Source organism: Electrona antarctica (genome assembly GCF_951216825.1).
Source record: "Electrona antarctica genome assembly, chromosome: 22".
Classification (NCBI taxonomy): Eukaryota; Metazoa; Chordata; class Actinopteri; order Myctophiformes; family Myctophidae; genus Electrona; species Electrona antarctica.
In genome coordinates this window covers 29,103,839-29,131,326 of record NC_136805.1, presented here as the reverse complement: position 1 = coordinate 29,131,326, position 27,488 = coordinate 29,103,839, and the positions used below count along the sequence as shown (strand labels likewise).

At 42.5% G+C, this 27,488-nt stretch overlaps 1 protein-coding gene across 2 annotated transcripts; it reads left to right on the top strand.

Annotated features, from left to right (window-relative positions):
• Positions 1–8,016: 8,016 nt before the first annotated feature.
• csnk1db (casein kinase 1, delta b) lies at positions 8,017–27,278 on the top strand. 2 transcript variants are annotated; one of them, XM_079492050.1, is made up of 10 exons: positions 8,017–8,540; positions 14,291–14,401; positions 15,933–16,081; positions 16,370–16,598; positions 18,642–18,812; positions 19,079–19,227; positions 20,069–20,237; positions 21,818–21,957; positions 23,611–23,685; positions 25,095–27,278. In XM_079492050.1, exons 1-9 carry the CDS (start codon positions 8,465–8,467, stop codon positions 23,641–23,643), a joined length of 1,227 nt encoding a protein of 408 aa, XP_079348176.1. In that variant the 5' UTR covers positions 8,017–8,464; the 3' UTR covers positions 23,644–23,685; positions 25,095–27,278. The 2 variants fall into 2 exon arrangements, with proteins under 2 accessions (XP_079348176.1, XP_079348175.1); XM_079492049.1 differs by lacking the exon at positions 23,611–23,685.
• The last annotated feature ends 210 nt before the right edge of the window (positions 27,279–27,488 follow it).

Genomic DNA, 27,488 nt, shown 5'->3' with positions numbered 1-27,488 from the left:
CCTAATATGACATGCCCAGAATAATAGAGATGTTGGTGTTTTTGTGGTTAATAATAGGATATCTTCATTGTCACTGTATGGAACATACAACAAAACTTTGTTTAGTGCATCCATACAAACAAACAGCAGTATCAACAAAGAAAGAAGGAGTACCAGACTGTGCAGGCATATTATATATTAGAACTCTTGGCCGGGCGAGTTTTAGCGTCACGCCAAAATAAAAAGGTGCCCACTCATCCAGGTGCCCAGTTGTCCAGGTGTACACTCATCCAGGTGCCCACTCATCCAGGTGCCCAGTTGTCCAGGTGCCCACTCATCCAGGTGCCCAGTTGTCCAGGTGTACACTCATCAAGGTGCCCAGTTGTCCAGGTGCCCACTCATCCAGGTGCCCACTCATCCAGGTGCCCAGTTGTCCAGGTGCCCACTCATCCAGGTGCCCACTCATCCAGGTGCCCAGTTGTCCAGGTGCCCACTCATCCAGGTGCCCACTCATCAAGGTGCCCAGTTGTCCAGGTGCCCACTCATCCAGGTGCCCACTCATCCAGGTGCCCAGTTGTCCAGGTGTACACTCATCAAGGTGTACACTCATCCAGGTGCCCAGTTGTCCAGGTGTACACTCATCCAGGTGTGTGTGTGTGTGTGTGTGTGTGTGTGTGTGTGTGTGTGTGTGTGTGTGTGTGTGTGTGCGCGCGCGCAGTGAAAATGGGAGGGGTCGGTGGATGTGTTCAATGTAATTTGCATCACAGCAAAATGTTGCGCAATAACATAGTATGTCATACAAATGCAAACTGTACAGTAAATATGCAAGTTGGAAGAATGCAAGTGTGTGTTGTTTCCTATGGCATTGCAGTAGTATTCGTGCATGGAGAGATTTGTGCAAACAGAGTGGTTTGGTAGAAGAAGAGGAACGGATAAACTTCCATATTCCTTTGCACCCCTTTTCAATTAGGGTACAAGGATTATATATATACGTCAGGATACCCTCAATGGTAGAGCGGTAGAAGTTGATGAGCAGGTCCTGTGGTTCATTTACTGTTTATCCCTTAGCTTAATGGGTTCACCCCCCGAGTCCATAACTATTGACAATAACAACCAAACAGTCGAAGTGTTGCTGAGTTCTGTTTAGTTCAGTCAAACATGTACAGACAATGAAAACAACTGTCTGCCACTAATATCCAAGCTGGCAGGTTTTGTTTGTTTGAGTTATTTCCAACAGGAACCAGGTAATTTGTTACGAGAGGCTTAGTGAGGTAACAGGTTATAAACCACGCTCTAAGTACCAACAGCTGCTGTTGATGCTATTCTGGGGGGAGTTCAGGGTGGTTTGTAGTGTTTTTGATTTATTCACTTATAAAAATGGTAAAATGGGCCATAAAAGACAACAAAATGCCCTGAATTTAGCTGTTACAAGAAACCATGAAACCAACATGACTCCCGCCTCCCTCCCTCTCTCTCTGTCTGTCTCACCACCATTTCAACCATGCAGACGGCTCTCACACTCAGAATGTTATTTCAATTTCATATAAGCCATAGATTATTGAACAGTAGTACACTGCAGGTACTGAACAGCTGAAGTTTATTAAACACCATTATAATGTGTGTGGTACTGGAAGTGAATGCAGGGTTAACCATGTTAGACTCTTGAAAACACATGTGTCTGGTTCCTGGTTTATTTTATGGTCTCCGCCAGGTCAGAGGGCTAAGTGCGTACATCCGTCTGTCTGTCCGTCTGGATTTTCCATATTTCATTCTGATTGGCTACAATTGGCTACAAGCTTCCAAAGTTTGCAGGAGTAGCCCATTTTGCACAAAATGCCACAAATTTTGAATGCAACATCCAATTGCAGCACATTCCCACTAGGCCAAGGAAGAAATGCCTGATGGTGGCACTATAACAGGCTGATTCACATTTGTTCAAAATTCACAAATCGGTACACATTAGTTCTCGGGTCATGTGATCAAGATCACATTCCAATTGCCTGCCTTCCGCTAGCAACTAGCATAATGGTCTGGGCAGCTAGGCTACAATGTAGCCTGACAGCACATTGCAGGTTCGAATGCCGATCCCTATGGCCTTTACCACCTGTTTCCCTCACTCTCATGGACTCTCATGGTCTCTCTAACTCCTGTTTTTGTCCCATCGGACCCATCCTCTCTCAGAAGTTACCTGGTGGGTTGACTACAGTTGATTGACACCTGGCTCCCCAAAGACAATGTGGTCCTGAGCTTGGTAGTGTGTAACATGTATAATTAACTGATCTGAATACTAGTGGGCCTTGCCATATCCAACTAGTGCTGTGAGAGACCTTGGTTCAAATCGCCATCTGACATCTTCTGCATGCTTTTCTTGATTGTTTGATGCTAGGTTAAGAGCAAACTACATTTGAAATATAAATACGTTAGCGTGTCAAATCAAATCATTATTTCTTAATCTTTCATCTTGTTCATCCTTTTTTGGCTCTACACTGTATGCGTGTGGGAATGTTGCATACCAGCGTATTTGTCAATGTGAGACTGCCAGACTGGTATACAAAACGAACAGCACATACTGGTGTGTCCCTTCAGCCCTCACACAAAACATCAGAGGGAAATTTGGACATGAGTTGAGTTCATTGATCTGAGCTCACTCATTGTGGGCACTAACAGAGGAACTTTGTGTATGCTGCGTGCCCGTCTGTCACTTCTGGAGCAACAGAAAGCTCAAGGGATGTTGTGTAACATATATTTTATGTATTATACCTTTTAATGTTTTTATTCATGGGTTTTCAACTATTGTTTGGACCCAATGTTTTATACAATTGTCTTAATAAAGTTACTAATTAACTATGTCTCTTGCTCATTTGTGATCATTTATTGTCTCCATCAGGCCGGACAGCAGAAGGACAGATGCTATGTTTGTGTCGCGTGTGTAAGTCCGTCTGTGTGTGTCCGTCCGTGTGTCTGTGAGCAGCAGCTAATCTGTGCTGGACCAATCAGCGCAAAGCTTTGTGCGCATACTCCCAGGAGGCCAAATAAGAACCTCTGCTCATGGGCCTCTCACCCACATTAGAAGGACATGCAGCAGAACCAGATGTGTGTGTTTTCAATTAGTCTAACTTGGTTAAAAAGGAGTTTGAAGATCATTAGTTTATACAAGACGGGGCTGTGTTTGATAAAATGAATATCAACTATCTAAATATTGAATCAAGCAACTGCCTGGGATGCACACAGAAGCCCAAGTAGGTGTTAAAATGACCCCAGAAGTGTTTTAAAGTGAAATAGCTGTTTAAAGTCAGCTCAAACACCTTAAGGGAGGGTGATGTACTTGGCCAAACACACATGCTCGACCAAGTATATCACCAGGGCTCACTGGTTCCAGGAGGAGCTATTTCTATACCAAACGGTGATAACCCCTGTCAGGATGATCTGAGTGGTAGCAGAGTAGAAGGATTTCAGTACCTTATTTGAGACTTTGAGCTTTCTCAGCTGTCAGAGGTGGTGCAAGCGATGTCCAGCTTTCCTGGCTGGCCACAATGTCCATGTGCATTGTCCATCTGATGTGCACACCGAAACTTCTCACCCTGTCCAGTGTCCACTGATGTCCCATTGATCATGAGGGGGATATTGGACCGTATGTGTGGGTGGGTATATTATGCAAATATGCATGTAATGCATGATTGCATGTCCACTCTGTCTTCAGCAAACAGTTACAGAGACACGTATTTCCAAGTATCCTATATTCCTTTCTGGTGTAAAGTATAACAGCATGCCAGGTCACGGCTTCCGTTTGGAGCAATTTCTCTGCCAACATAAACAAACATTATCAAAGCAGGAAACAAACACTGGGGAATGTTTGCCTGCTGTTGCCTCTGCAGTGTATGTGAATATCTGTGTAGGTCTGCTCTGAGGGTGTCTGAAAGACTGTAAGAGCATGTCCAAAGGCCTGGAAGAGGAAAACATGTCCCTCCATAATATACTGTACCTCGAAGAAGGCTTGAAAGATGTGTCAGGGAGTCTTTGAACAGACGCAATGATAAATGCGTCTTGTTGTTTCATGACACAAACATTTAACACTTGATCTGTGTAGTGGAGTATTAACTAGTACAGAACCAGTGGTGGACAAAGTACTCAACTGCAGTATAGTCAAAGTATACTTCTGGTCAAATACTACTCTCAGCTATAAAGGTTGCTTTATTGGAATTTTTAGATTTTTGTGGTTAATTCATAATGTACTTTTCCCTTCCTAGAAATGTCGTGGAGTCAAAAGTACAATATTTGTCTTTGAAATGTAGTAGAGTGAGTAAAGTGAGTAAAGTCAAAGTATCCAGAACGATCCAGTGTCCACTAGGTGTCACCATTGCTTTGAAGGCTCCCCTCCTCCCAAAAGTGAAACTGTCTGTAAGAGAAGCAAATGTCATTTAATTTGTCAAATTGTCACAAAAATATCCCATATTGTCATGTCATCATCATGTCATTTGATCTTTTAAATGGTTATGTGTCTGACACACTCGCACTGACTAGGAGTAACTACTAGTAGTCAATGTACTTTGCAGCTGCTTGTGAGAGAGAACTTGAAGTCTTGGGATGAAAGCCACTCCTTATTGGGACCACTGGAGACTTGGACATTAGAATGGTCTCCTGTGGTTCCGTCTAATTCTCCAGGCCTAATGTGGCAGCCAAGCGAGGTCAGATGAATGCTCCCCCTGTGCTCAGCACCGCGGACTGCCGAGCATCTGCACACACCAAACAGAATAGGGCTACAGCTCAAAGGCAGCATGTTGTTCACTCAATGTTTCCAACAAGCAAAAGTTTTAATAATAACAAAGACTGCTAATAAATGTGTTCGGGTGCATTGCACACTCTCTGCAGGCTTGAGCCGTGAGTCCGTTTTTGTAAATAATGTGAAAACCACGTTGGCGTTTAATTCAGTTTGGCATGGAGACAATAGTTTACATAAGCCCTCTTCATTTTTGAGCGGTGCCGAGCGCTCACAAGAGTGACTGTGTGTGTGTGTGTGTGTGTGTGTGTGTGTGTGTGTGTGTGGTGTGTCTGTCTGTCTGTCTGTCTGTCTGTCTGTCTGTCTGAGCACGACCTATTGATCCCTGCAGCTGATGCTGATTGGGGTGACATTCAGGTCACAAACCCTGATTTCTTTCTTAACAGGCCGCTTGGTTTGCACCAGTATTGTTTTGATGGGAGAGACAGAGAGAGAGAGAGAGAGACACAAACACCTCCTTCATATTCAGCCAGCTGTTATCACATATTGTCCTAATGTGTGTTGGATTAGTTTTGTGCACTTGTCTGATTCTGAATTATATCACAATTATGTTTTTGTTTGTTTTACCAACACGCTAAACAGTTCATGTCTGATAATGATGATGATTATTAATTTGAAAAATTGCCCCTCTGGGCACAGGTCTCCACCAGGCCAGGTCAGGTTGTGGCCTCCTGGTGGCGTTATAATAGGCCAATGTGAAAAGGGTTCCATTTGTTCTTACACCATTGATGGCAATTGGATGATTTGAGGCATTTTGTTCCAAAAATGTGTTTTGCAAAGATCCACCTGTTGGTGGCGCTATAACAGGCCAATGTGAAAAGGGTGGGATATATTCCTCAGCCTAGTAGGAAAGTCTGTGAAAGATTTCACGTAAATGTTGATGATTTGAGGCTTTTTGTTTCAAAAGGGCCAATCCTGCAAACTTTGAAAGCCAATGTTAGGATGGAATATGAAATATCGGACAGATCCATCTTGAACACATGACTATAGAGATAGTTTTTGCGGGATTTTTGGACAGAATCTGGAGGAGTAATATCAAAAAATGTGTTTTTCTAAAGTCGGCCTCCTGGTGGCGCTATAACAGGCCGTTCTGGAAATTTTGGGGCAGAGGTTCAAAATTTGGCATTGACCGGGTTAACGGTGCCGGAGATTAGCTGTTCACAGACGGACGGACGGACACACGGACGGACGGACGGAGTGCAAAACATACTCTCTCCCCATGCCTTCGGCCTGGTGGAGACAGTAAAGCTAGTAATGTGTTCTAGTAATTGTGTTCTTAACTTCTTCTACTCTACTTCTTTTCAAGGTTTTTCCCTCATGCCCCTCCTCATGTTCTACTACACTACACAGAGCATGGTCCAACACGTGCAGACAGAGCCGATTACCCAATCTAAACAACAACAGGCTGCCATGTGAGTAGTCGGAACGCTCCAGTGATTGGCTCATATGTGACCAATCAGAAAAATCGCAAGAGCTTGTTTGGATTAGAAGGCGTGGCTCCGAGAGCTTTGAATCACTGACACACATTAACCAGGAGAGAGGATATTCTCTCTCTTACTCTCTCTCTCTCTCTCTCTCTCCACTTCACGTCTACACTTCTATCCAAGTCACACCACAATTTAAGCAAAATTAGGTGTGCATGATGTAGTTACTGACTTATTCAGTTTAATTGCTTGATATAGCAATAAGAACTGAACATGACTCACTCTGGCATATGCCAATGGGCATTGCAAGTCTTTTATCTATCCTAGATACATCCCTTCATATAATGTGTAAGGGAAACTTACAATGCAGCGTGGCCTACTTCCCTATAGAACTGTTTGCATGGCAGAGGGAGACGGAGAGAGATGATGAAGAGGGATTGAGGATGGGGGTGTTGAAAGATGCTGAATAAACCCATTTCTACATGTCTACCTATGTCTACACTGCTCTAAAAGACTAAAACTATCCGATCCAGCCAGAGCAAAGACACATTGCGATCCTGATCCCTTCTTACACTGTCAGAGTCCTTTATACAAACACAAAAGCCAACATTTTGGTTTTGGAGGATGATGCTTTAAAGCCTAAAGCTTGTCTCTGCATTATTGGTTCATGGATGAATTCCTCTCCCTCGTTTGACATCATGTATATTTTTAGTACTTTGATTTATAGGCAGAAACACAGGATTAGAGAAATTACAGGACAGTAACATCTATAATCTCAGACTGTGTCTAATTTTATAAGATCACTCTCTCTCTCACACGCGCACACACACAGCGCGCGCGCGCGCGCGCGCGCACACACACACACACATTTTGGGCCTGGTGGAGAGTATTATGTTTTTACCAACATTTCTTTTGTTTTTGTCTTTTTCAACACCATTGTTCATACAAATGCTTTGCAATGGTATCTGTTGTCGTTTATTCAGTGTGGCGTTTCCAGTTCTCGAGTTTGTCACATTCTTTCCAAGTGACAGAATGGAACATGTCTTCATGCCTCATATTCCTTAATAGTCCACTTGCCAGAATGTGAACCCAAGCATGTTGAGTACACCAAAGTTTTATGTTAGAAATGTTGAGTATGGGTCCCGACTCCCCAGCATGTAGAAACTGCCGGATTCTAACTTGCATACCGGTATGTTGAGCAATTTTCATAATTGGCATAATATGTGACCATACCATTAACAACCTAAAGGTATTTTTCTTTTCTACATTTCATCATGCTTTAAGTAGCATGACGTGTCAAACTAGGGGGTTTTGATGATGCTGAATCCATTCCAAGCATTAGATTTGCACAAAAAACACTCCTTGGGCTAAAAACGGCCATAGCCGTCATCACAAAATGTGATGATGTCAGGCAGCACATTTGGGCAAGTGGCTTTTCTTTTCTTTGCAAAACGACTGCTTGGAATGGATAAACCCCCTAGTTTGACATCTCACATTTTGAATGTTTTGCCTTCTAGGTTGTTAATGGTATGGTCACATATTATGCCAATTATGAAAATTGCTCAACATATGCAAGTTAGCATCCGGCAGTTTCTAAATGCTGGGGACCCATACTCAACATTTCTAACATAAAACCTTGGTGTGTAGTCAACATGTCTGGGTTCACAATGGGGCTCTATGGGCTGGCAAGTGCAAGGCAAGTCCAATATGATTTTATAAACCCATCTAATTATTTTAAAATACATGCATCAATGGCCTATAACAAAATGCCCTGTCACAATATAACATTTAATTGTCCAAATCATTGCCCCTTTGCGATCTGCGTGCGGTTGCTACGGGAAGTGTCGTCACCAGCCTATGACAGCTCTCACAGTGGAGCAGCAGAAATCCTACAACAGTGGAGAGCTGAAGAAGCGGACGATTTCAGGATAAAAACTCGCAGTAAATCCGTCTCCATCCTGCGCTATTCGGGGAATTATGACTCCCGAAACATTGAGAGCATAAACTTCACATTCCGAGCTTTCGGACAATACCAATATTGTAGCAATTTGAAGATTGAGGAGATAAAAAAGGGATGGTGAAAGTTGGATTGTCACAGAAGGAACTGAATCTGGTTGGGGTTCTGGGGGAAGGGGGAGTGCACCAGTAAAGGGAGGTGAAATATTGTTTACTCTGTCCACATTAACAACAGAGTAAAACGTGTATCATTGTTATTTTACGACGAGGTGACGCCGTTTAACAGAGATAAACGAAAGGCTAAGTAACGTTAGCCAAAAACAGCAAAATGGAACTGAGAGTGGGGAACCGATACAGACTGGGCAGAAAAATCGGAAGTGGTTCTTTTGGAGACATTTATTTGGGTGAGTAAATAACATTTCATAAAATTATTTGTAATCCAGATTTTATGCGAGTGGTGTTGTATTATTATAGCTATATAGCAAGCTTAGATCACCTAATCTCAATGACGTTCCGCTAGCTAGCTAATGTCATCTTTCTAGTACTAGTTAGCTAACCAATAGCCCAGTTAGCTGCTAGCTAGCTGCCAGTGCCAAGCCAGAAATTAAATGTTGGTTTGGTATGATAGTTAAAGGTTAACCGATGGGATTAGTCTGTCAATGCTGTGATAAAACTGTCACTAAAATAAAATGGCTCGCAGCTGTCAATCATACCAAGTATGTCAACTGTCTGACAGCAACGCAGCTGGACAAAGCTGGGGGAAGAAAGGGATGTTGATTGTTTGTGGTTGTAAACGTTCCATGGAATGTTTCTAATACCGTGAAACGTTGCACAATTTTCCTTTGTCTAAATTAACACCACAGCAATTACTAACGCTGATTTCTTAAGGTTTAAAAGTCCAGTTGAAATGTCAATTCTTAAAATTGACTTTCCTGTGCCACTAAGTCCAGTGCGATAAATCTCAAGTTATGTGATACGACAGCCAATATGACAGTCTGACATCAATGAAGGAGGCAGACATTTGTCATAAACGAGATCTAAACAACGAGCACGTTGGCAAAAAATACTGTCATCTAATCTTAATTGTTACTCACTAAGTAAGACACCACATAGGTTACAGTGTGGCTAGTATGAATACTAGAAATCTAGGGAGGCAGAGATTTAAGACCCACCAGTTGTTTGCCAATAGTTTTACAGTAGCCTGGTTCCTTCCATCTGTCAACTAATTCCAATGCTGAAGGGCTGGGCATGAGATAACATTAGCTAGCCACTAGCCAGCCCAGCAGTCACGTTCTGTCCTCCTGGCTATGACAGCTTAGCTACCCATATTGCAGGAAGAAACAGTGAACCAGTTTTCAAATTCCCATTTATTGTCCACCACAGTTGGCTTGTCAGATGGTTGTCATTTTTCACTGATGACATTAGAATTTATTGCTTTTATGTTCAATGGTGTGTGCGTTTGTGCCAACAAGAATTGGTTGTCCTGGCCCTTCCAGTTTATGGAGTTTTAAGTCGAGATCAGTTACCTTTTTCCTATGCAGTCACCAACAAGGTTTAGCTGAGTAACTGCTAAAAAATCACACCCGTGTGAACTGAGTGGTGCAAGGTCTTATATAGCCTGATCAGTTGTGGTCTGACGTAATGTCAGTGACCATGGTAACCATGCTCACCTGTGCACGGACAGGTACACAAACATACAGACAAAGCTGGTTGTTGGAGTGGTTTGCACCACTCAAAAAAACACCTATGTGAAGTGAGGGGCGCTCTTATCATCGTACATCATCATGATGTAACATGTCTATTTGCTCGTCCACATATGATGTAAATTCTCCATTGTCAATGGGAATTTAATGTTTGTATGACAAAATTACCGATTTGTTCGTCTACATATGACGTAAATTCTCCATTCATTGTCAAGGGAATTTAATGTTTGTAAGATGAAAATCTACACTTATAGCTGAATATAGGAGGGGCTTTCACCCCTCAAAAATGCACTTGCAACTTGCTAACCCTACCACCAGCCAGGTGGTTGACACACAAACCCTCATTCCAGGTAGATGGATGGATTAACGGACCTCTATTGATCCCTAATCCCTATGGGGAAATTCAGGTGTCATAAGGAAGCAACGGCAATATATATGAACACAAAATGGTTATAGGTGAGTGAGAGTAGATGAGTTTCATAACATTTGATTTAACCAGGAGTTGTTCAGAGACAGGAACAAGTCTGACACACACACACACACACACACACACACACACACACACACACACACACACACACACACACCTCCCAAGGTTGACAAAGCACAAATGTTTTCCATGGAGGATATCAGCTGTGCTATCTTGTTTTGTTGTTTCACAAATTCAGTCTGTTTGTACAAGTTGATATGGAAAACTGGAGATTATGGACTTGGAGGTTCTTCACAGGGGGAAATAGTCTCCACTATTATATTATCCATTATACCTCCACTACACTGCTTATCATCTTATTTCATCTGCCTGTGTTACGGAGCAACTTCTGATGACCAAAATGGCTTGTGTTACATGGGCACCAAAATTTTAAGTGATATCCATCTGTGTTGAGTCTGAAGACGGGTTAACAATGCTCAACTGACAAAGCTGTGTGTTTGTGCATGTTTTCTAGAGACAAGTGTCCCTGTCCCATGGTACACTGTGTACCGTGTCATTAATTTAGTGTGCTACTGTCACTGGGATAACATGAGAGAAGCATTATGTCTCTATTATGTGAAACGTGTAGTGATAATCAGAAATCCTTAGGCTTGTTCTTTCAAATGGTGAAAATGTGTAATGGGCTCAAGTCTCGACCCCCAGCCAACCCCAGTCGTACAGGGCGTCTGTGTGGAGGTTTCTGAGCCCTTGGCAACAGCACACATGTGGTTTTCATAAGGTCATTCACCCCACCCTGCGCCCTGGGGTTTCACTCCAGCCCAGAAATACAGTCGTCACACACTACACATGCTTAGTTTTATGGAGAGAGACCTTTCCCTGCTTTAAAGCATGTTGCATAACAGGCCAGGGTCTGAATTTGAAACATACTGGAAAAATTAAGCAGGCCTACTCCTTCAAGACAGCTTCTCTCAGTTTGGACTTGTTGATATTCTGCATCCATGGCTAGTTTTTATAATCTGTATTTTCGATGTTGCAGATAATTCATGTTGAATTGTCTTTGTATGTATTCAACTTTTCTTTGTTGTTGTAACTTTGGTTCCTGAATGAACCCTCTGGGACTAATAGTTGTATTAATTATTTAATGTTGACACAAAGTGTCACTATTCCCTCAACAGCATCATAATAAGTCCTCTGAGATAGGTGTGAATTCACACACACACACACACACACACGCACACGCACACGCACACGCACACGCACACGCACACACACACACATTATTATTATAATTCCCCCTACCTTGCATTGCACTAATGTAGACAAACACAGTTGGTTTATGTAACTCTATGCACATGTAATCATGTATATAAGCGTAATGAATCACGCAGCCAGCATGTTGAGTGTAATTCTGCATGGAGGTGTCAAGTGTATTTTCAGGAGATGGCAGTCCGTCAAAGGCTGCCACTAGCTGCCTGGTACTGGTAGTGTCTGTCTTTGCATAGCAAGTCACAAGCCGACACATTATTCATGCATCTTCAACATGCTTCTGTTGTCAACAAATTAGTACAGTGTATGTGGTATCTGTGTGTATCTATCTAGTGCAGTGCTACTCAACCCGCGGCCCGCAGGCTGCTTGCGTCCACTGCAACATGTCTGTGCGGCCTGTAGGCCTATATTTAATTTGAGTATTTTGCCTTTTTTCTTATTGCTACAATTGTTGCACTGTTACTATTCACATTTGGTGAATGAAGCCTGTTTCTTGATTTGGAATAATTTATGTCCAGAGAGCCTGAACCCATTAAGTAGGAAAAATATGTTTGTTTCCAAAACTGTATTAAATTTATAGGTATGTTATTATTTGTATCAGTCCATGAGACTGATATGGCTTATTCATTTCAGTAGTATTGGCCTCTTGGTCTACCTCTGATATTTGATTTATTTGCAACAGTAATCTGTTCATGTTCTCTTCACATTTTGTGAATAAAAGCCTCATTTTGTAACTTCATTTCATTATTAATCATTCCAGGTCATAACAATAATTTTGTTCAATGAGGTTTGGCCTTTCCTAGATGGAAATGTAGGCTGTTTTGTTTCCTCAATTTTCAGACTACTCATAGTGTGTTAGATAATCACTGACAAAAAAAATCCAATATAGGACCAACATTATTTGGGCTTGCAGCCTTTGGACTTTTGGTATTTCGCTGAGTGGCCCCTGAGCCATCTTAAGTTGAGTAGCCCTGATCTAGTGAGTAAAGGCAAAATGAATGATACTTTATTGCATGATAACCCTTTTGCATAATGAAAATTACATATTTTCAACTGAAATGTTCATGCAAATAGTCAAATCACTCCTGATCCTGGTCGCTTCGCTGTCCTGAAGCACTAGTAGCCCAGAGGTGCCTGTTTACACTCAAGCTTCAGACTTATGTAATGCAATGGGCTGTTCCTATGGTGTGAAACTGAACCCATACAGTATATTCTGGCCTTTCTGCAGTCCAAGGCTCTGGCTGTGGAAGTTGGCTTCCTGCATTGTTTTTATTGCTGCTTCTTGACTAGGATGGGCCTGGACTTGCTCAGTCACTCTCACCGTTCCATGCCATTCAGTTTTGCTGTACAGTGTGGAAAAGAAAGTACTCTCTCAAGGAAAATTTTAACTTGTATTTTTGTCCAGCAAAATGGTTGAATAGGCCTTCTCCTTACTCATAGTTCCATTGCTGTCACACATCCATGCTCATAGCTCTGACAAACTTAAAGGGATAGTTCAGATTTTTTTTTACTTAAGCTGTATGAAATACTTGCCAATAATATAGTGGTTGCAACTGTATTGATTGATTGCCTGAGTCCCGTGGTGGGAGTTCTGCTCTGGTTTTGGTAAAATATTAAGTAGTTCCGGTCATTTTGTGGGGGGCACTGGGGCCACGCAGTAAAGGTAAATTAATCCACAAAACGAATGTAATTTGTATTGTTGACCTATTTCTAAAATATCAGTGCAACTTTTGTTCATTTTTGACTCAGCTGGGCGACTGGCTCAGGAGGTAGAGCAGGTCGTCCAATGATCCATGGGTCGGCGGTTCGAATCCCGGCTCCTCCTGTCTACATGTCGAAGTGTCCTTGGGCAAGACACTGAACCCCAAATTGCTCCCGATGTGCTGGTTGGTACCTTGCATGGCTTCCGCCGCAATCGATGTATGAATGGGTGAATGTAATGCACAATCTATGTAAAGCGCCTTGGATAAAGGAGCTATATACATTTACCATTTACATTATAGCTGAATATAGGAGGGGCTAGCGCCCCTCAAAAATAGTGTGAACCCTTAGTCATATTCATAGATATGCAGGTATTTGTTATAACAAATGAGGTATGATATTTTGTATCGCACATATCACGTTAATCAAGTTAAAATTACACCTGTGAAGTGAGGGGTGCTCTTGTCGTTATACATAATCATGCATCATCACAATCCGGCCAATCGCAATTTGCGTCTTCACCTTTCTGTCTTCACTTTTTGAGGGGCGCTAGCCCCTCCTATACACAGGTTTAATGTTTGTCTTTAGTTTCAATGCTTGTTTTGTAAACGCCATTGACAATGAAGGGAAAATGTACGTCATAATGTGCCCTATTACGTCATAGTGTCTCTTTATTGTTAATGGCGTTTAATGTTTGTTGGCACAGTTTGTTTTACATCACCATTACATCACCTAATTTTAACTTTAATATATTAGCGACCCTCACTTCACACGGGTGTGATTTTTATCTTCAATATGTACTTTGCTCAGCCAATCAAATCATCGCTATGGGGTGATCGGCCTCAGCCAATCAAATCATCGCTGTGATTCACACAAATCCACAAAGCTGGGCATAGCGCCCCTCAAATGTACCTATATTTTTATTATGGACGATTAACTTTTCGGGCAAGTGGGCGTGACTTTTGGGCAAGTAGAACATCTCTGAGACCTTAGTGTCAACCCCTGATCTCTGATCTCTGGATATTCATAAATGAAGTTGTCTCCTCTCCCATAGGCACGGATATTTCAGTGGGTGAAGAAGTGGCCATCAAGCTGGAATGTGTGAAGACCAAGCACCCCCAACTCCACATCGAGAGCAAGATCTACAAGATGATGCAGGGAGGAGGTGAGGCATCACATCATCACACTTTGAAATCTCTCTTCCTGATTGCATATAGGTTACTATCTGATTTCCTGCATTTGTGTAGGGGTGGGCGATCTGGTGATAAATATTGTTCGGTCACAGCAAGTGGGGGTGGGCGATCTGGTGATAAATATCGCTATATATATATATATATATATATATATATATGATATAAAGCAGCTATATATATATATATATATATATAGTGCTGCTTTATATCACTTCAATTTAGTATCACGACTATTTCAAACTTTTGCCTTGATTATGATTAATGAAGGATTATTTTATTCTTTTTACACTGCCCTCATAGTTCTAAAAAATCTGTAATGTAAATGTTACAAGTGCAACAGTACTTAATTTTTTTTAAAACATTCATTCCACCCCTCCTTGTTTTCCTTCTCCAATTATGTGATATCATGCACACATTGCTGGGTCAGCCAGTGATCCACATGCGTCACCCAGCAGGCTGAAAGAAATGGACTGACTGGAACATTGAACAACTGGTGCCTGAGAATTGCCATGAGTCACTCACGTGGGTCAAGCCACTTGTTCAACTGGAAACCATGTTGTCCGGGTGGGAATGGGTTAAAGCCAACCATGCTCCAGTGATTCAATTTCAATTGGTGTGAACTGCAGTATAAACAGAGTGTTTTTAGTTAAAAACACACCACTTTAAGTGCCTGGAAGGTTTGACATGAACACAACATCATTAGTCTGGCCAATGCAGACTGTGTGTTAGTGTCAGCAAGGTATACCACTAGAGTTGTGGGTAGACTCCATTAATGTTTCTATATTTGCTCAACCACCAAGTGCATTTTGATCCCATATTTGAATAATGCACATTGCCCCTTAACTGCTAATCAATTAGCTACTCCCTCACAAGAGATGCCGGAAAAATAAACGGGCTTAGTTAAGGGCAGTTAATCGCATAGTTCGTTCATAGTTCTGTGTGAAGTATAAATTAGCTTTTAATGCTAGTGAGTTAATAGATTGGTTTGACATTGGTTTTCAATGCATTGATTAAGATTCATTAGATTCGAGGTAGATACCCTGCCAGCGCAGCCCCTTCATTATCTGCGTAATATGCCAACAAGATCAAAACATTCTTCCCTGGCCTTGGTACAGTACAGTCACGTTAGCCGCATTATTATAACATCATTGAATCACGGCATTTAGACCTGAGGCTGATACTAAAACGCCTTCTAAATCCTGACCAATGTTTTCTGAAAAACCTCAAATATGTATTAAAAAAATAAAATTTATATATGTTGCTACTGTATGTTGGGAACCCCAGAAGGGGCTGTTTCCCAGATTGAAAGTTATAGTTACATGTACGTATAGTGGTTCCCCGTCTAAATTAGTTAATCATAAAACAAAATCAATTACTTATACTGGGCTGGTATAGCTAATTTCATTGAGGTGAAATCTTACTTCTTTGTTCTTAATTGGTTTCTTTTCCATGTGTCAGGCAGGCAATTAATGGCATTTGTCGTCTTGTCCAATTTCTGTGCAGTGGGAATCCCAACAATAAAGTGGTGTGGTGCAGAGGGGGACTACAACGTGATGGTGATGGAGCTGTTGGGGCCCAGTTTGGAAGACTTGTTCAACTTCTGTTCCCGCAAGTTCAGCCTTAAGACAGTACTGCTGCTGGCTGATCAGATGGTAAGACATTGATTCCTGGTCACTCTGGAAATTACTAAATCAAACCTTTTTACATGATTACACACTGATATTGCTCCATAATAGAAAGCAATTTATTTTCTCTCTCTCTCTGTCTCTCTCCATATATATATATTTTGTCGCATTTCGTTACTTGAAGTGAACGAGTAGCCGATTACGTTACAGAGATGTCCCCACAGCCTCTGATTCGTATAACGGCTGTCATATCAGCTTCAACTTTGCGTAATGATGACCTACTTTTCCTTCCGGTTCTCCTTCTCTGCACTACAGATCAGCAGGATAGAGTACATCCACTCGAAGAACTTCATCCACAGAGACGTAAAGCCAGACAATTTCCTGATGGGCTTGGGCAAGAAGGGCAACCTGGTGTATATCATTGACTTTGGTCTGGCCAAGAAATACCGTGACGCACGCACACACCAGCACATCCCCTACCGCGAGAACAAGAATCTGACGGGCACAGCCCGCTACGCCTCCATCAACACACACCTGGGGATTGGTAAGACGGAACACACTCAAGTCTAATTAGTGTGGTTGCCCTAAAGGGCAACCAGACTATTGTAATTGTAACACTTTATTTATTTCTTTCTTTATTTTACTGGAGTAACCTTTTTTTTGAAACGCTACTCCTCCCACAGTTTTAACTGTATGCACTTGACCCATATGTCAAATTGACCGGCTTCATCGGGAAGGATGTGCTTGTATTTTTTTAAGAGAAATGTTGTATAGTTTAATTGATATGAATTTATTAGTGAATAGAATTTCCCCATTGACATGAATGGGAAAATGCGATTTTTCGCATTTTGTCACATTCAAGCAATTCTATTTTCATCCATAGGGGGCGCCGCAAATGCGAGAAATGTAACCGTTTGTCGCAAAAACATGATTTTTGGGGGGATAAATCCCCTCCGAATTACTTACGCATGATCGCAGGGGTGACGCGACATTGCAATTGGCTGGCAATATCAGTGGGAGGGGCATATGTAAGCCACTGCGGCAACCACACTTTGCAATTTTTTTAAAATTGCGACCTTTCTAGTTGATAGTTGGTTGCGCATTAATAATGATGCATCCAAAGCACTTTTCTTGATACTCAAATTCACTTTACACAACGGAACAAATAAAATAAACGTTATTAAGATAACTAGTCAAAAGGATTACGATCATTATCAGTTGTCATTTGAGGACTACTACAGAAGAGGATCAGCTCATTAAGATCCACAAACTCTGTCAAGATGTGATGTTCTGGATGAGTTGTCACTTGTCAGGCAGAAAGTGTTTTTCTTTTCCCCTTTTGGAACTGCGTATCTCTGCGATAGTTGTTTTTCCTCATCGGCATACCTGAAGAATAAGTCTTCTTCTTTTTCTATGTCCGCCACTACAGACAAGTGGTGGACAGACTGTGTAGCTCAAGAAAAACCCAAATGTTAACCCACCACCTGAGACAACAGTGGCTCCCAAGTTGATTTATAGTCAGGATGGTGGTCCCTTGCTCACAATCAGTTGAAATACCCTGGCCTAAATAAACAGCTTTTCTTTCAATGTATAGGCCTATACAAATGTATAATTATTATTTTGCTATAAACGCCACCCACGACTTAGTTTGGTCATTGCTTTGTGCCTGTCTGACCTAGCTTTGAGTGGTTGCTTTAAAACTGCAGGGAGAGCAAGTTGTTTTTGCCTCAGTGACTGTCCTCTCCTGGTGCTTGCCAGGGAAACGCCTAGGTGATGTCAGTCTAAATAACTTATAAAGCAATCTTTTTATTGACCACTTCTTCCTGTCCCAATTGTAGTTAATGCTGAATCCATGTTCCCTGACGGCACACTTAAATGATGCTTCAGCAAATTATAACTTTGGCTTATTGTCCACCTTGTTGTTTCACATCAAACCGTGATGATTGACATGCAAACTTTGGTTGGACAGCCACTCAGGGAGAAAGATGCCCGATGTGAGCAGTACACATAATTGCTCTGATATGATTGGGTTTGTGACTCTGACAACTTTCTTGGTACCAAGTTGGTAGTGGTACACACATGCACTTGATTTATGGATGGCAAGCTCAGCTGTCTTATCGGGCAGAAACCTACCTTGTATCTCCAAAACAATAACTTTTTAAGAAAAAAGGAATGTATTATATGGATATTATTATATTAATATACTTGCATGCTCTTTTATAATATATAATGATACTTTTCAATGTTTAAATATTTATAAAACGTGAAAAATGATATTCATTAGTTAAAATAAGTGTTAAATAGCTCTATAGTTTATATAATGACAGATGCGATACATTGTGAGCTTTGTGAGCTTGTATCAGATATTTTCACTGCTTTTAGGCGACTGTCAAACAATGTCATACAAGTATAAAATAGGGCATTTTACGAAAGAAAATAAAAACATGTATATTCTGTATAGGGAGATAAAAGGTTTTTATATTGTAACATATAATATACAATATATGTACTGTATAGGGCAAACGGATGTTTTCATTTGTTCTGGGTGTGACCATTTCTTCTTTTTCTCTTGTTTTCCCCTCTAAAGAGCAGTCCAGGCGTGATGATCTGGAATCTTTGGGCTATGTCCTCATGTACTTCAATCTGGGATCTCTACCCTGGCAAGGACTCAAGGCTGCCACCAAGAGGCAGAAGTACGAACGCATTAGCGAGAAGAAAATGTCAACCCCCATTGAGGTGCTCTGTAAGGGATACCCCTGTGAGTACTGATTTATGTTGGCCTTTTCCATTACAAATGGTTGGACATCATTGTGTGCAACATTTTGGTGCTTCCTTGTGTATGTGTTTGTTGAGAGAGCCACAACTACCTGGTGTTGAACCGATTATGGAATCGTGTTCCATGTCATATCTTTATGTTGCAACTGTCTTCTACTAACAAAAAATAAATGCCAATAAATATATCTGTATACTATATAGTGCATGTAATCTGTTATATTAGTTAATATGATCTTATCTTTTTCACAGCTGAGTTTGCCACCTACCTGAACTTCTGTCGTTCGCTGCGCTTTGACGACAAACCAGACTATTCGTATCTGAGGCAGCTCTTCAGGAACCTTTTTCACAGACAGGGATTCTCTTATGACTACGTGTTTGACTGGAACATGCTCAAATTTGTGAGTATAGACTGTTTCATTGTATAATATAATAACAATAATAACAAGCTCATAACATAATGCTTTAAACACCAAAAGGGGTTCCCGTCCTGAATGGGTTAATGTTTGTTACCACTGCCCTGCAAAACGACCAAACTATTGAGAAAACATCTGCTAACTAGCTAGCTAGCCCAGGGGTTCTCAACCCGTGGGTCGCGACCCCTCGGGGGGGTCGCCAAATTATTTTAGGGGGTCCCCAAATTATTAAAAAAAAAAAAAAAAAGTTTTTGTTTTTTAATTTGTTTTTCACGATTTTTTAAAAATAGCAGACCTACAAGCTCGTAGCGCGCCACTCGGTGGCGCGCTATGAGCTTGTAGATCTGCTATTTTTAAATAGCTAAATTATAACAATGCTTAAAACACCAAAAGGGGTTCCCGCCCAAAATGGTTTAAGGTTATTGTAGCAGTCAATTTATATTGGGGGTCGGGAGGGGGCGGGGCGGGGGTCCCGAGACGTTGCCAAAGCATTTTCGGGGGTCCCCGCCCAAAAACGTTGAGAACCCCTGAGCTAGCCTACAAAAATTGTCCATAAGATTTTTCATTGTATTATTTATTTATTTTGTACTGTTATTATTCAATAGCGACATGAGCGACAAAAGCGTCATGTACACTGGATTTGCTACCAACAAGTGTTTTTGAGATGATATTGAACACATTGTTGAATCATTGGATAGCGATTAAAATCGACACATAGCACGTGACAGGAATACAGTTAATTACTTTCAGCGCCATATCTGTTTTCCTTACATTTGTGTCATTGGTAGTATGATTTCGGTCTCATCCTAACTACTCATGCCTCCAGGGAGCCAATCGTGCGGCAGAGGAGGCGGAAAGGGACCGCAGGGACAGAGAGGACAGACTGAGACACGGCAGGACTCCCGGAGCCAGAGCACTCCCCGCTGCGTCAGGGCGACCCCGCGGAACACAAGAGGGAGCACCGGCCACCCCACTCACACCCACCTCACACACAGGTCAGTTCCCGCTCACACACAGGTCACTTCCCACTCACACCCACCTCACACACAGGTCAGTTCCGACTCACACACAGGTCAGTTCCCACTCGCACCCACCTCACACACAGGTCAGTTCCCACTCACACACAGGTCAGTTCCCACTCACACCCACGTCAGTTCCCACTCACACACAGGTCAGTTCCCACTCACACCCACCTCACACACAGGTCAGTTACCACTCACACACAGGGCAGTTCCCACTCACACACAGGTCAGTTCCCACTCACACACAGGGCAGTTCCCACTCACACACAGGGCAGTTCCCACTCACACACAGGTCAGTTCCCACTCACACACAGGGCAGTTCCCACTCACACACAGGTCAGTTCCCACTCACACCCACCTCACACACAGGGCAGTTCCCACTCACACACAGGTCAGTTCCCACTAGAGACCAGCGGGTGGCGGATTTAGCCGCGGTTGCCGCGGGTGAACCGCAGTTTAGGGTGGATTAGGGTCAATTCAATATATTATAAATTAATATCGGATAAACCGCGGGTGAAATAATGCTGGAAATAATAAATGAATGGCAGCCATCTATCTATAGGCTTTATAACTTTTAAAACGGAAATAAATTAATGATATCTATCTATAGTCTTATAATATATTTTTTAAAAGGCACAAAATCTCAGCATGCGTGCGTTAGTAGTATTTTAATATTTTCCATCAGGCACAAATTAGACGCCTATATTGGCTAAGAAGGACCACAACAACGAGTGGGCTGCTAGCTGCTAGGCTAACAGGCAGCTGAGAGTATGAAAGAAACGTACAACTAACTGAAACAGAAGGGAAGAATATAAGTTTGGCGTGGGACTCGGTGCCATGGGACTGCATGGGAGCGAGGGCTGGATATATGCCACATGAAAAGACGTTCGTTGCGATGTGCGAACGTGACTGACTGAACGGACGGCAGCCTTGTTGCCATGGAAATGGGAATATACAACCGTAACTTTGGTGAACTGTCGGCAGTGGTGAGTGACACAACTTATAAATAGCCGATCTACAAGCTCACAACGCGTCGCAGCGAGCCAGCGACGCGTTGTGAGCTTGTAGATTGGCTATCCCTGCAGCGGATTTCGGGTGGTTGCGGATATATAAATTGGATTAATTAATTAATGCGGTCGGATAACGGGCGGATCATTAATATGTACGGGCGGATTAGGGTGACAAAAAAGCTCATCCGCAGTTCTCTAGTTCCCACTCACACCCACCTCACACACAGGTCAGTTCCCACTCACACACAGGTCAGTTACCACTCACACACAGGTCACTTCCCACTCACACCCACCTCACACACAGGTCAGTTCCCACTCACACACAGGCCAGTTCCCACTCACACACAGGTCAGTTCCCACTCACACACAGGTCAGTTCCCACTCACACCCACCTCACACACAGGTCAGTTCCCACTGACACGTACTGTATACGGCAGGGTTCTTTTGAAGCCAGCTTGTGTGCGCATACTGGTTGCTATCAGTACTTGTCTGATATAAATGTGCAAACAACTCTCTCTCTCCCCCCATCCAATGGTCATGTAGCAAACACGTCCCCTCGGCAAGTGTCCGGTATGGAGCGGGAGAGGAAGGTGAGCATGCGCCTGCACCGGGGCGCTCCCGTCAACGTGTCGTCTTCAGACCTGACAGGACGGCAGGACACCTCTCGCATGTCCACCTCACAGGTACAAGCCCCACCCATTTCCTATATCAGTTGACCTCTGCCATAGCGTCACACCATCGGAAATAAGACCACATTGGATGCATTTAAAAACAAACATGTAATATATGGACTTCTGGCCCAGCTCGGTCGCTTTGGATTACATCTTACGCTAAGCCTTATGATGGTATACACACTCAGGACAACAGAGAATGGAATCTCGGTGCTTTAAGCTTCATGGTAATCTATTAAAGAAGAAGCTTTAAAACCCCTAATCGTATAGCTTCAAATAAACCATGTGGTGTTTTTACTCCACCAGAGATCGTTATAAGGAAGAGAGGTGGTCCATGGAGCGACTTTCTACATGCCTCATACCTGTAAATGTCTCAAGAGAATCTGGAAAGTCAGTGTACCAAAAGAGAAAGTACTGTTCATGAAGAAACGATGAGGGCTCGATTAGGAGTGTGCGTGGATATTCGGTTAAACGGGTCTGTCCATATTAACCGTTTTTTTAAATAAGATTCGGTTATTCTATTTAATATATTTTTAATTGAGATATTAACTTCTTTATTTCCATTTTGCACCGATATTACTGTCATAAATGTCATAAATACAATGTTGCTTTTTAATGAATAAAATAAGCAAATTAAGTAATGCCACGAACAGGCGGTCAAGATGAAACCAGCGGGCTCCGCAAAACCCCAGCATCCTCCCGCATCAAAAAAACATACATTGCTTATACACTAAGTTATGAATATGTCTGAGAACGTAATTTCCACTACTGTGCTGGACAACACACTGTAGGTATGTGGAGTCTCAGCTCTCTCCAAGCGACATCTTCGCTCCCAAAGCGTGTGCATGAGCGCCCCCCGCAGGCACGGAACGGGAACGTGGCGGCACCTTTAAATTATTAGTAGTCTTTGAGAAGTGTGTGTTTTACCGACGTTTCTTTTCCCCATGATGGACATTCTCTGTTCTAAACCCCTTTTGCTTTCCCCGTGTGCGTCACTCTCAGCAATAATTATGTGAAACGGAACACAATGATGAGAATTTTTTATAACCACCAGCACCCCTCTCTCTCTCTCTCCACCCACCGTGTGCGCACTGCTGCGCAGTGTCCGTGACACAATATAATAATATATAGCATAATAGGCCTAATATATGTCCAGTCGCAATATAAACACTTTCCCTCGATCTGTGACTGTGAGCAACTCCTCACACAAATAAACAACCCCTCTCTCGTGCACGCCTGCTCAATCTCAGCAACTGTTTGGGTAAATGTAATGTTTTTCGATCTCAATGGAAATATTGCTGGTTTAGCGGGTGCGGGACTAAATGGGACTTAATTTTTTGTTGCGGGCGGGAGCGGCGGACATGTAGTCACTGTGGGCGGTCAAAAATGAAATCATTGCGGGAGCGGGCAGGAATGGTCATAAATTCAACGGGAGCGGGCAGGAGTGGGATTAATAAAACACTCCCGCGCAGGGCTCTACCCCAGACAATATGCTTTCTCAGCTCTCCCAGTAATTATTTATCACAGGAGAGTTGTGTTTTCTGTTGGAGCGAGTGTGTCAATAACAAGCTAGACTTCTTCGGGTGTTTGCTGGAGTGGGTTGCAGCGGGTGTTGGTTTTGACTTTGACGTATACAGCCTTCTCTCTCCCTCCCCCCAACCTCAGAATAGCATTCCCTTCGAGCATCACGCCAAGTAGACGCTCGCCACGTCCTTGTGTGACGGCGGCAGCACACACCGGGTGAGTCCCGTCCCTGAGGCACCAGGGATGTACCGCTCCAGTTCTCAAAGTGACTCTGACTGACTCAGCCTCAAGTCGTGATATCATTCCTAGTTCCTTAATGCTTAACTGCCAGTCTGGTGTCAATTTACCTGATACATATATGAATGTTTGATCAGTGCTAGGGGTGTATATTCCAGGGTCAGTCGTCGACCATTGAGTCCGACTTCCTGTTTTTGAATGAGGGTTTGTATCATAGACATGCCCTACATCCTTTATCAGAAAATGCCAAATTTAAACCAATTACCATTCTTCCGGCCATGTTTGTGATAGTGTCATCATTGCCTGTCATACCGACTGGCTCTGTCTCATTCAAGTACTCTGAGTCAGTCAGGTTTTCTATGCTGTAAAGCCACCACCCTTTGGAACTGGAGTGGAAGGTGCATCAAAGTTTTAGATTGTACCTCCCTCTTTACCGACCTTCTCCCAATGTGGCGGCAGCCCCCCCCTCTCAACCCTGCGGCTGCGCCACGCCTGTGGCTTGTTTGCTTGCACTGTTGGTTTGATGCCTGCGTAAGGCTGCATCTCTCAGCATGCAAGCCTAGCTGCACAAGCCTATAAAAAGCACTGATCCCAAGCCTTGCCCTAGTGAGTGGACGTGCAGTCAAGTGTGTGTACCTCCTCTCTTGCGATTTCCCTCTCCCCCCCCCCGGCTTTTGCATTCAATCCTTGCATGATTTTGCGCTACTCTTTTTGAAGTCCAATGCCTGCAGCTGAAGGCATGACATGCAAAACACCTTCACAGGTTAACCCTTATATTAAAGCAAAGGTTTTTTTTTCCATTTGTAAGTATTTTAATGTAGGTACATGAACAGACCAAAACTAGCATCTGACTCACCCATCATCGCTTTCTCAAGCTTGCTTTATCCGCATAGCCTTGCTTTCCTGTCAGTGGTCCGACATGTTGCTATGCATTAGATTAGAGTGAGAATTCTGTTGTTTGGATGTTCAGTTTGTTAACCACATGAGGGTTCCCTGTTCAATGCATGTCATAATAGGCGAACATTCAGTGAAAAAAGCAGATCTATAAGCTCACAACGCATCGCAATGTGAAACTTTGTGTGCTTGTGTAGGTCGGCTATTTTCGTCTTAAGAGATCAGGTGTAGATGGGACTAAGCTTAGTCCCTTCTGGGACGCTGGCCAATGAATTATATAAGGTGGTTAATGAAGCTTGAGGAAGAAGTAAAGTAATGATTTGGAATGTAGTCATAGCTATATTTTGATTAGATTTGAAGAATGGATTGAACAGATTATCTTCATCAGATGTTGGCTTTAGGAGCCATGCATGGAATTGTTGTCCTGTTCAACTGGTTGACCGTCTGTCTGTCTTCTGTGTGTGTGTGTGTGTGTGTGTGTGTGTGTGCTGTAGATGGTGTCTGGCGTGACCCCTGGTGGTCTCCACTCTGTAGCTCCACGATGAGCCCCACCCTGCACCTGGCGGACCAAGCCTCGCTCACTCGGCAGCAAATCAGCTCTCTATGACGACTAATAATAAATAAAACGTACCACTATGAATGCTCCAGCTACCAACCGGAGGCTAGCCACTGACTCTGCGACGGTGTCTGACAGGCTCTCGCTCTTCCTCTCTCCTCTTTTCTCAAAATGTCTCCCTTGCTCTCCCTCTCTCTGTCTGTGAATACGTCGCCCCTCCCTCTAACGGTGACACACGTTACGGTAAAGAGTCTTTGACTTTACTGGACCACTTCTCCCCCTGTGTCCATGTTTATCAGGAGACACTTGCACAACCCTCCACACTGCCCCTTGTGTTTTCCACTGTTTCTTATTCCTGAGGAAATCCTCAATGGACTGCGTCAGTTTTTGGCAACCGTGGCAACTCGACAGTCCTTTTTAGGACGACAGTGGCTGACGACACAACTGTTATTGCCATGGCTACGGCTCCTCCTCCTGTCTATAGGGATGCTACATTTATAAATTCACTTTACACTTCTGCTACATTGCCTGAACCAATAAAATAGCTTTGTTTAGTTTTTCTTTTCTTTTTCTCTGCAGTAAGGCTTGATTTATACTTTGTTGTGCACCAGGGTCACACACACCAAAAATGCCAGCTCTACAAGCTCAAAATGTGTTTCAGCTTGAACTTGTATATTGGCTACTTTTAGTGTGCGACATTGAAGCACAAAAAAGTATACATCAGCTTAAGGTCAAGTAGAAGGACTTAGAAACTTCATTTTTTACATACAGTATGGCTAGTTTGGTGTGTGATGCTTTTCATTTGCTTTTCAGTTTCAAGTCTTTGCATAGGACTTTAATTTGACCAAAGGCCAGTTTTCTTTTCTTTTTTTAATTAATTGATTACAGCCACTGATGGCTCTCTTCAGTAACTATAGCCATTTGTATTAAAAGCTATCTACTTTGCATGTTTTAGCACTGCACCACCTGTTTTGACCACAGTCAATTGTGGTTGGTCAAGTTCTGAATTAGTTGTGGCTAGCGGAGCCCATTCTTTACACACCAACTCTTTGCATTATGTTTGGATCTGGAGGTTGTATATTTATGAAGTGGGGCTCTCCCTGTCAGAGATACCTCTGGTCTATTCACCAATGGGCTTTCTTGCTAAGCTTCAAATGAACCCTTCTTCCCTTCCTAGTGTCCTATATATATAAAATGTGCACTTTACAAAGGGATAAAGGGTGTCATTTGATACCTTTTGTCAGATGTCCATTCACTGCTGTACAGATCTACAATTTCATTCCCTTGTTATTTGTATTATTTCTAAGCTGTGAAATACCTGTAATATAGATGTGTACATTTTTTTTCACTTTTTTCATTTTTTCTGTTAAGAAATCCATTTGGGTCGGGTGTAAACGGTGACCTTTCAAGTTGGTGCAGGAGCTGAACTGCAATTACTGGGTTCAATCATTGGATGCTCAGTATATTCTGCTCTTTTGTATTAATGACCATGTACACCCCTCACATAGTCACTTAAGATGGAGTGCAGGATCATTGATCGTGAAGAGATGATGCTTGCTCGCACCACCAAGGACGGACTCGAGACACTTTTAACTTTGACCAAAAGTTGATCGCTTCTAAACGACCACCGCCTTTCAGCGGTGCAGTTGTACTGAATGTGAAAGACTTTTCGTATGAAAGGTGGACAATGTCGAGATCGAATGGTCCTGCACCGATGTGGCTAACCTTGGAGGCACAGGCACTGAATAAACATTACTCAATTTTCAAGGTGATATTGAATGAATTACGATTTATGTGCTCACTCATAAAAGCAATTTAGTGTTTGGACGGGGGGTTTGATATCTAAATAGTTTTTGTCCTCAGCCTGAGTATTTCTATGGCTGCCGTCTATAATGCCATGTCTTTTGTCATAAAAGGCCTGTTGTAATTCAGCCTTCATACTACTATTTTCTCCATTTGTTTGATTTTGACTTGTGGCCTTTTTGGTCAGCCACTCAAACAGCCACTCAAACACCTATGTAATTATCTAAGCTACCACCTCAATAAGATTTACTTTCTCTCATTTGTATTTGCCACTGTATTTGTGTACTTTAAAAACTGTAAATAAATGAAAGTACTTGTACTTGGTGTTATTTTAAAAATGTGCATTTTGTGCACACTGGAGCATCAGTGAAAGTTCATCGTGTTGGCCTGTAGAGGGTGCTCTATGAATGCTTTGGACAGGTTGAACTGGCACTCACTGTTCCCATTATATTGGGACTAAGGCCGATTCATAAAATGCCAGAACTAAGTTTTATGAAAAAAAATCTAATATTTATTAATAAATTACAAA

What these genes read in the sequence shown, in the direction of transcription:
- csnk1db (XM_079492049.1), top strand. Translation starts at nt 8,465, where the DNA reads ATGGAACTGAGAGTGGGGAACCGATACAGACTGGGCAGAAAAATCGGA. An exon ending in TTTTGGAGACATTTATTTGG is followed by an intron (nt 8,541 to 14,290) that starts GTGAGTAAATAA and finishes CCTCTCCCATAG; the next exon opens with GCACGGATATTTCAGTGGGT. An exon ending in CAAGATGATGCAGGGAGGAG is followed by an intron (nt 14,402 to 15,932) that starts GTGAGGCATCAC and finishes ATTTCTGTGCAG; the next exon opens with TGGGAATCCCAACAATAAAG.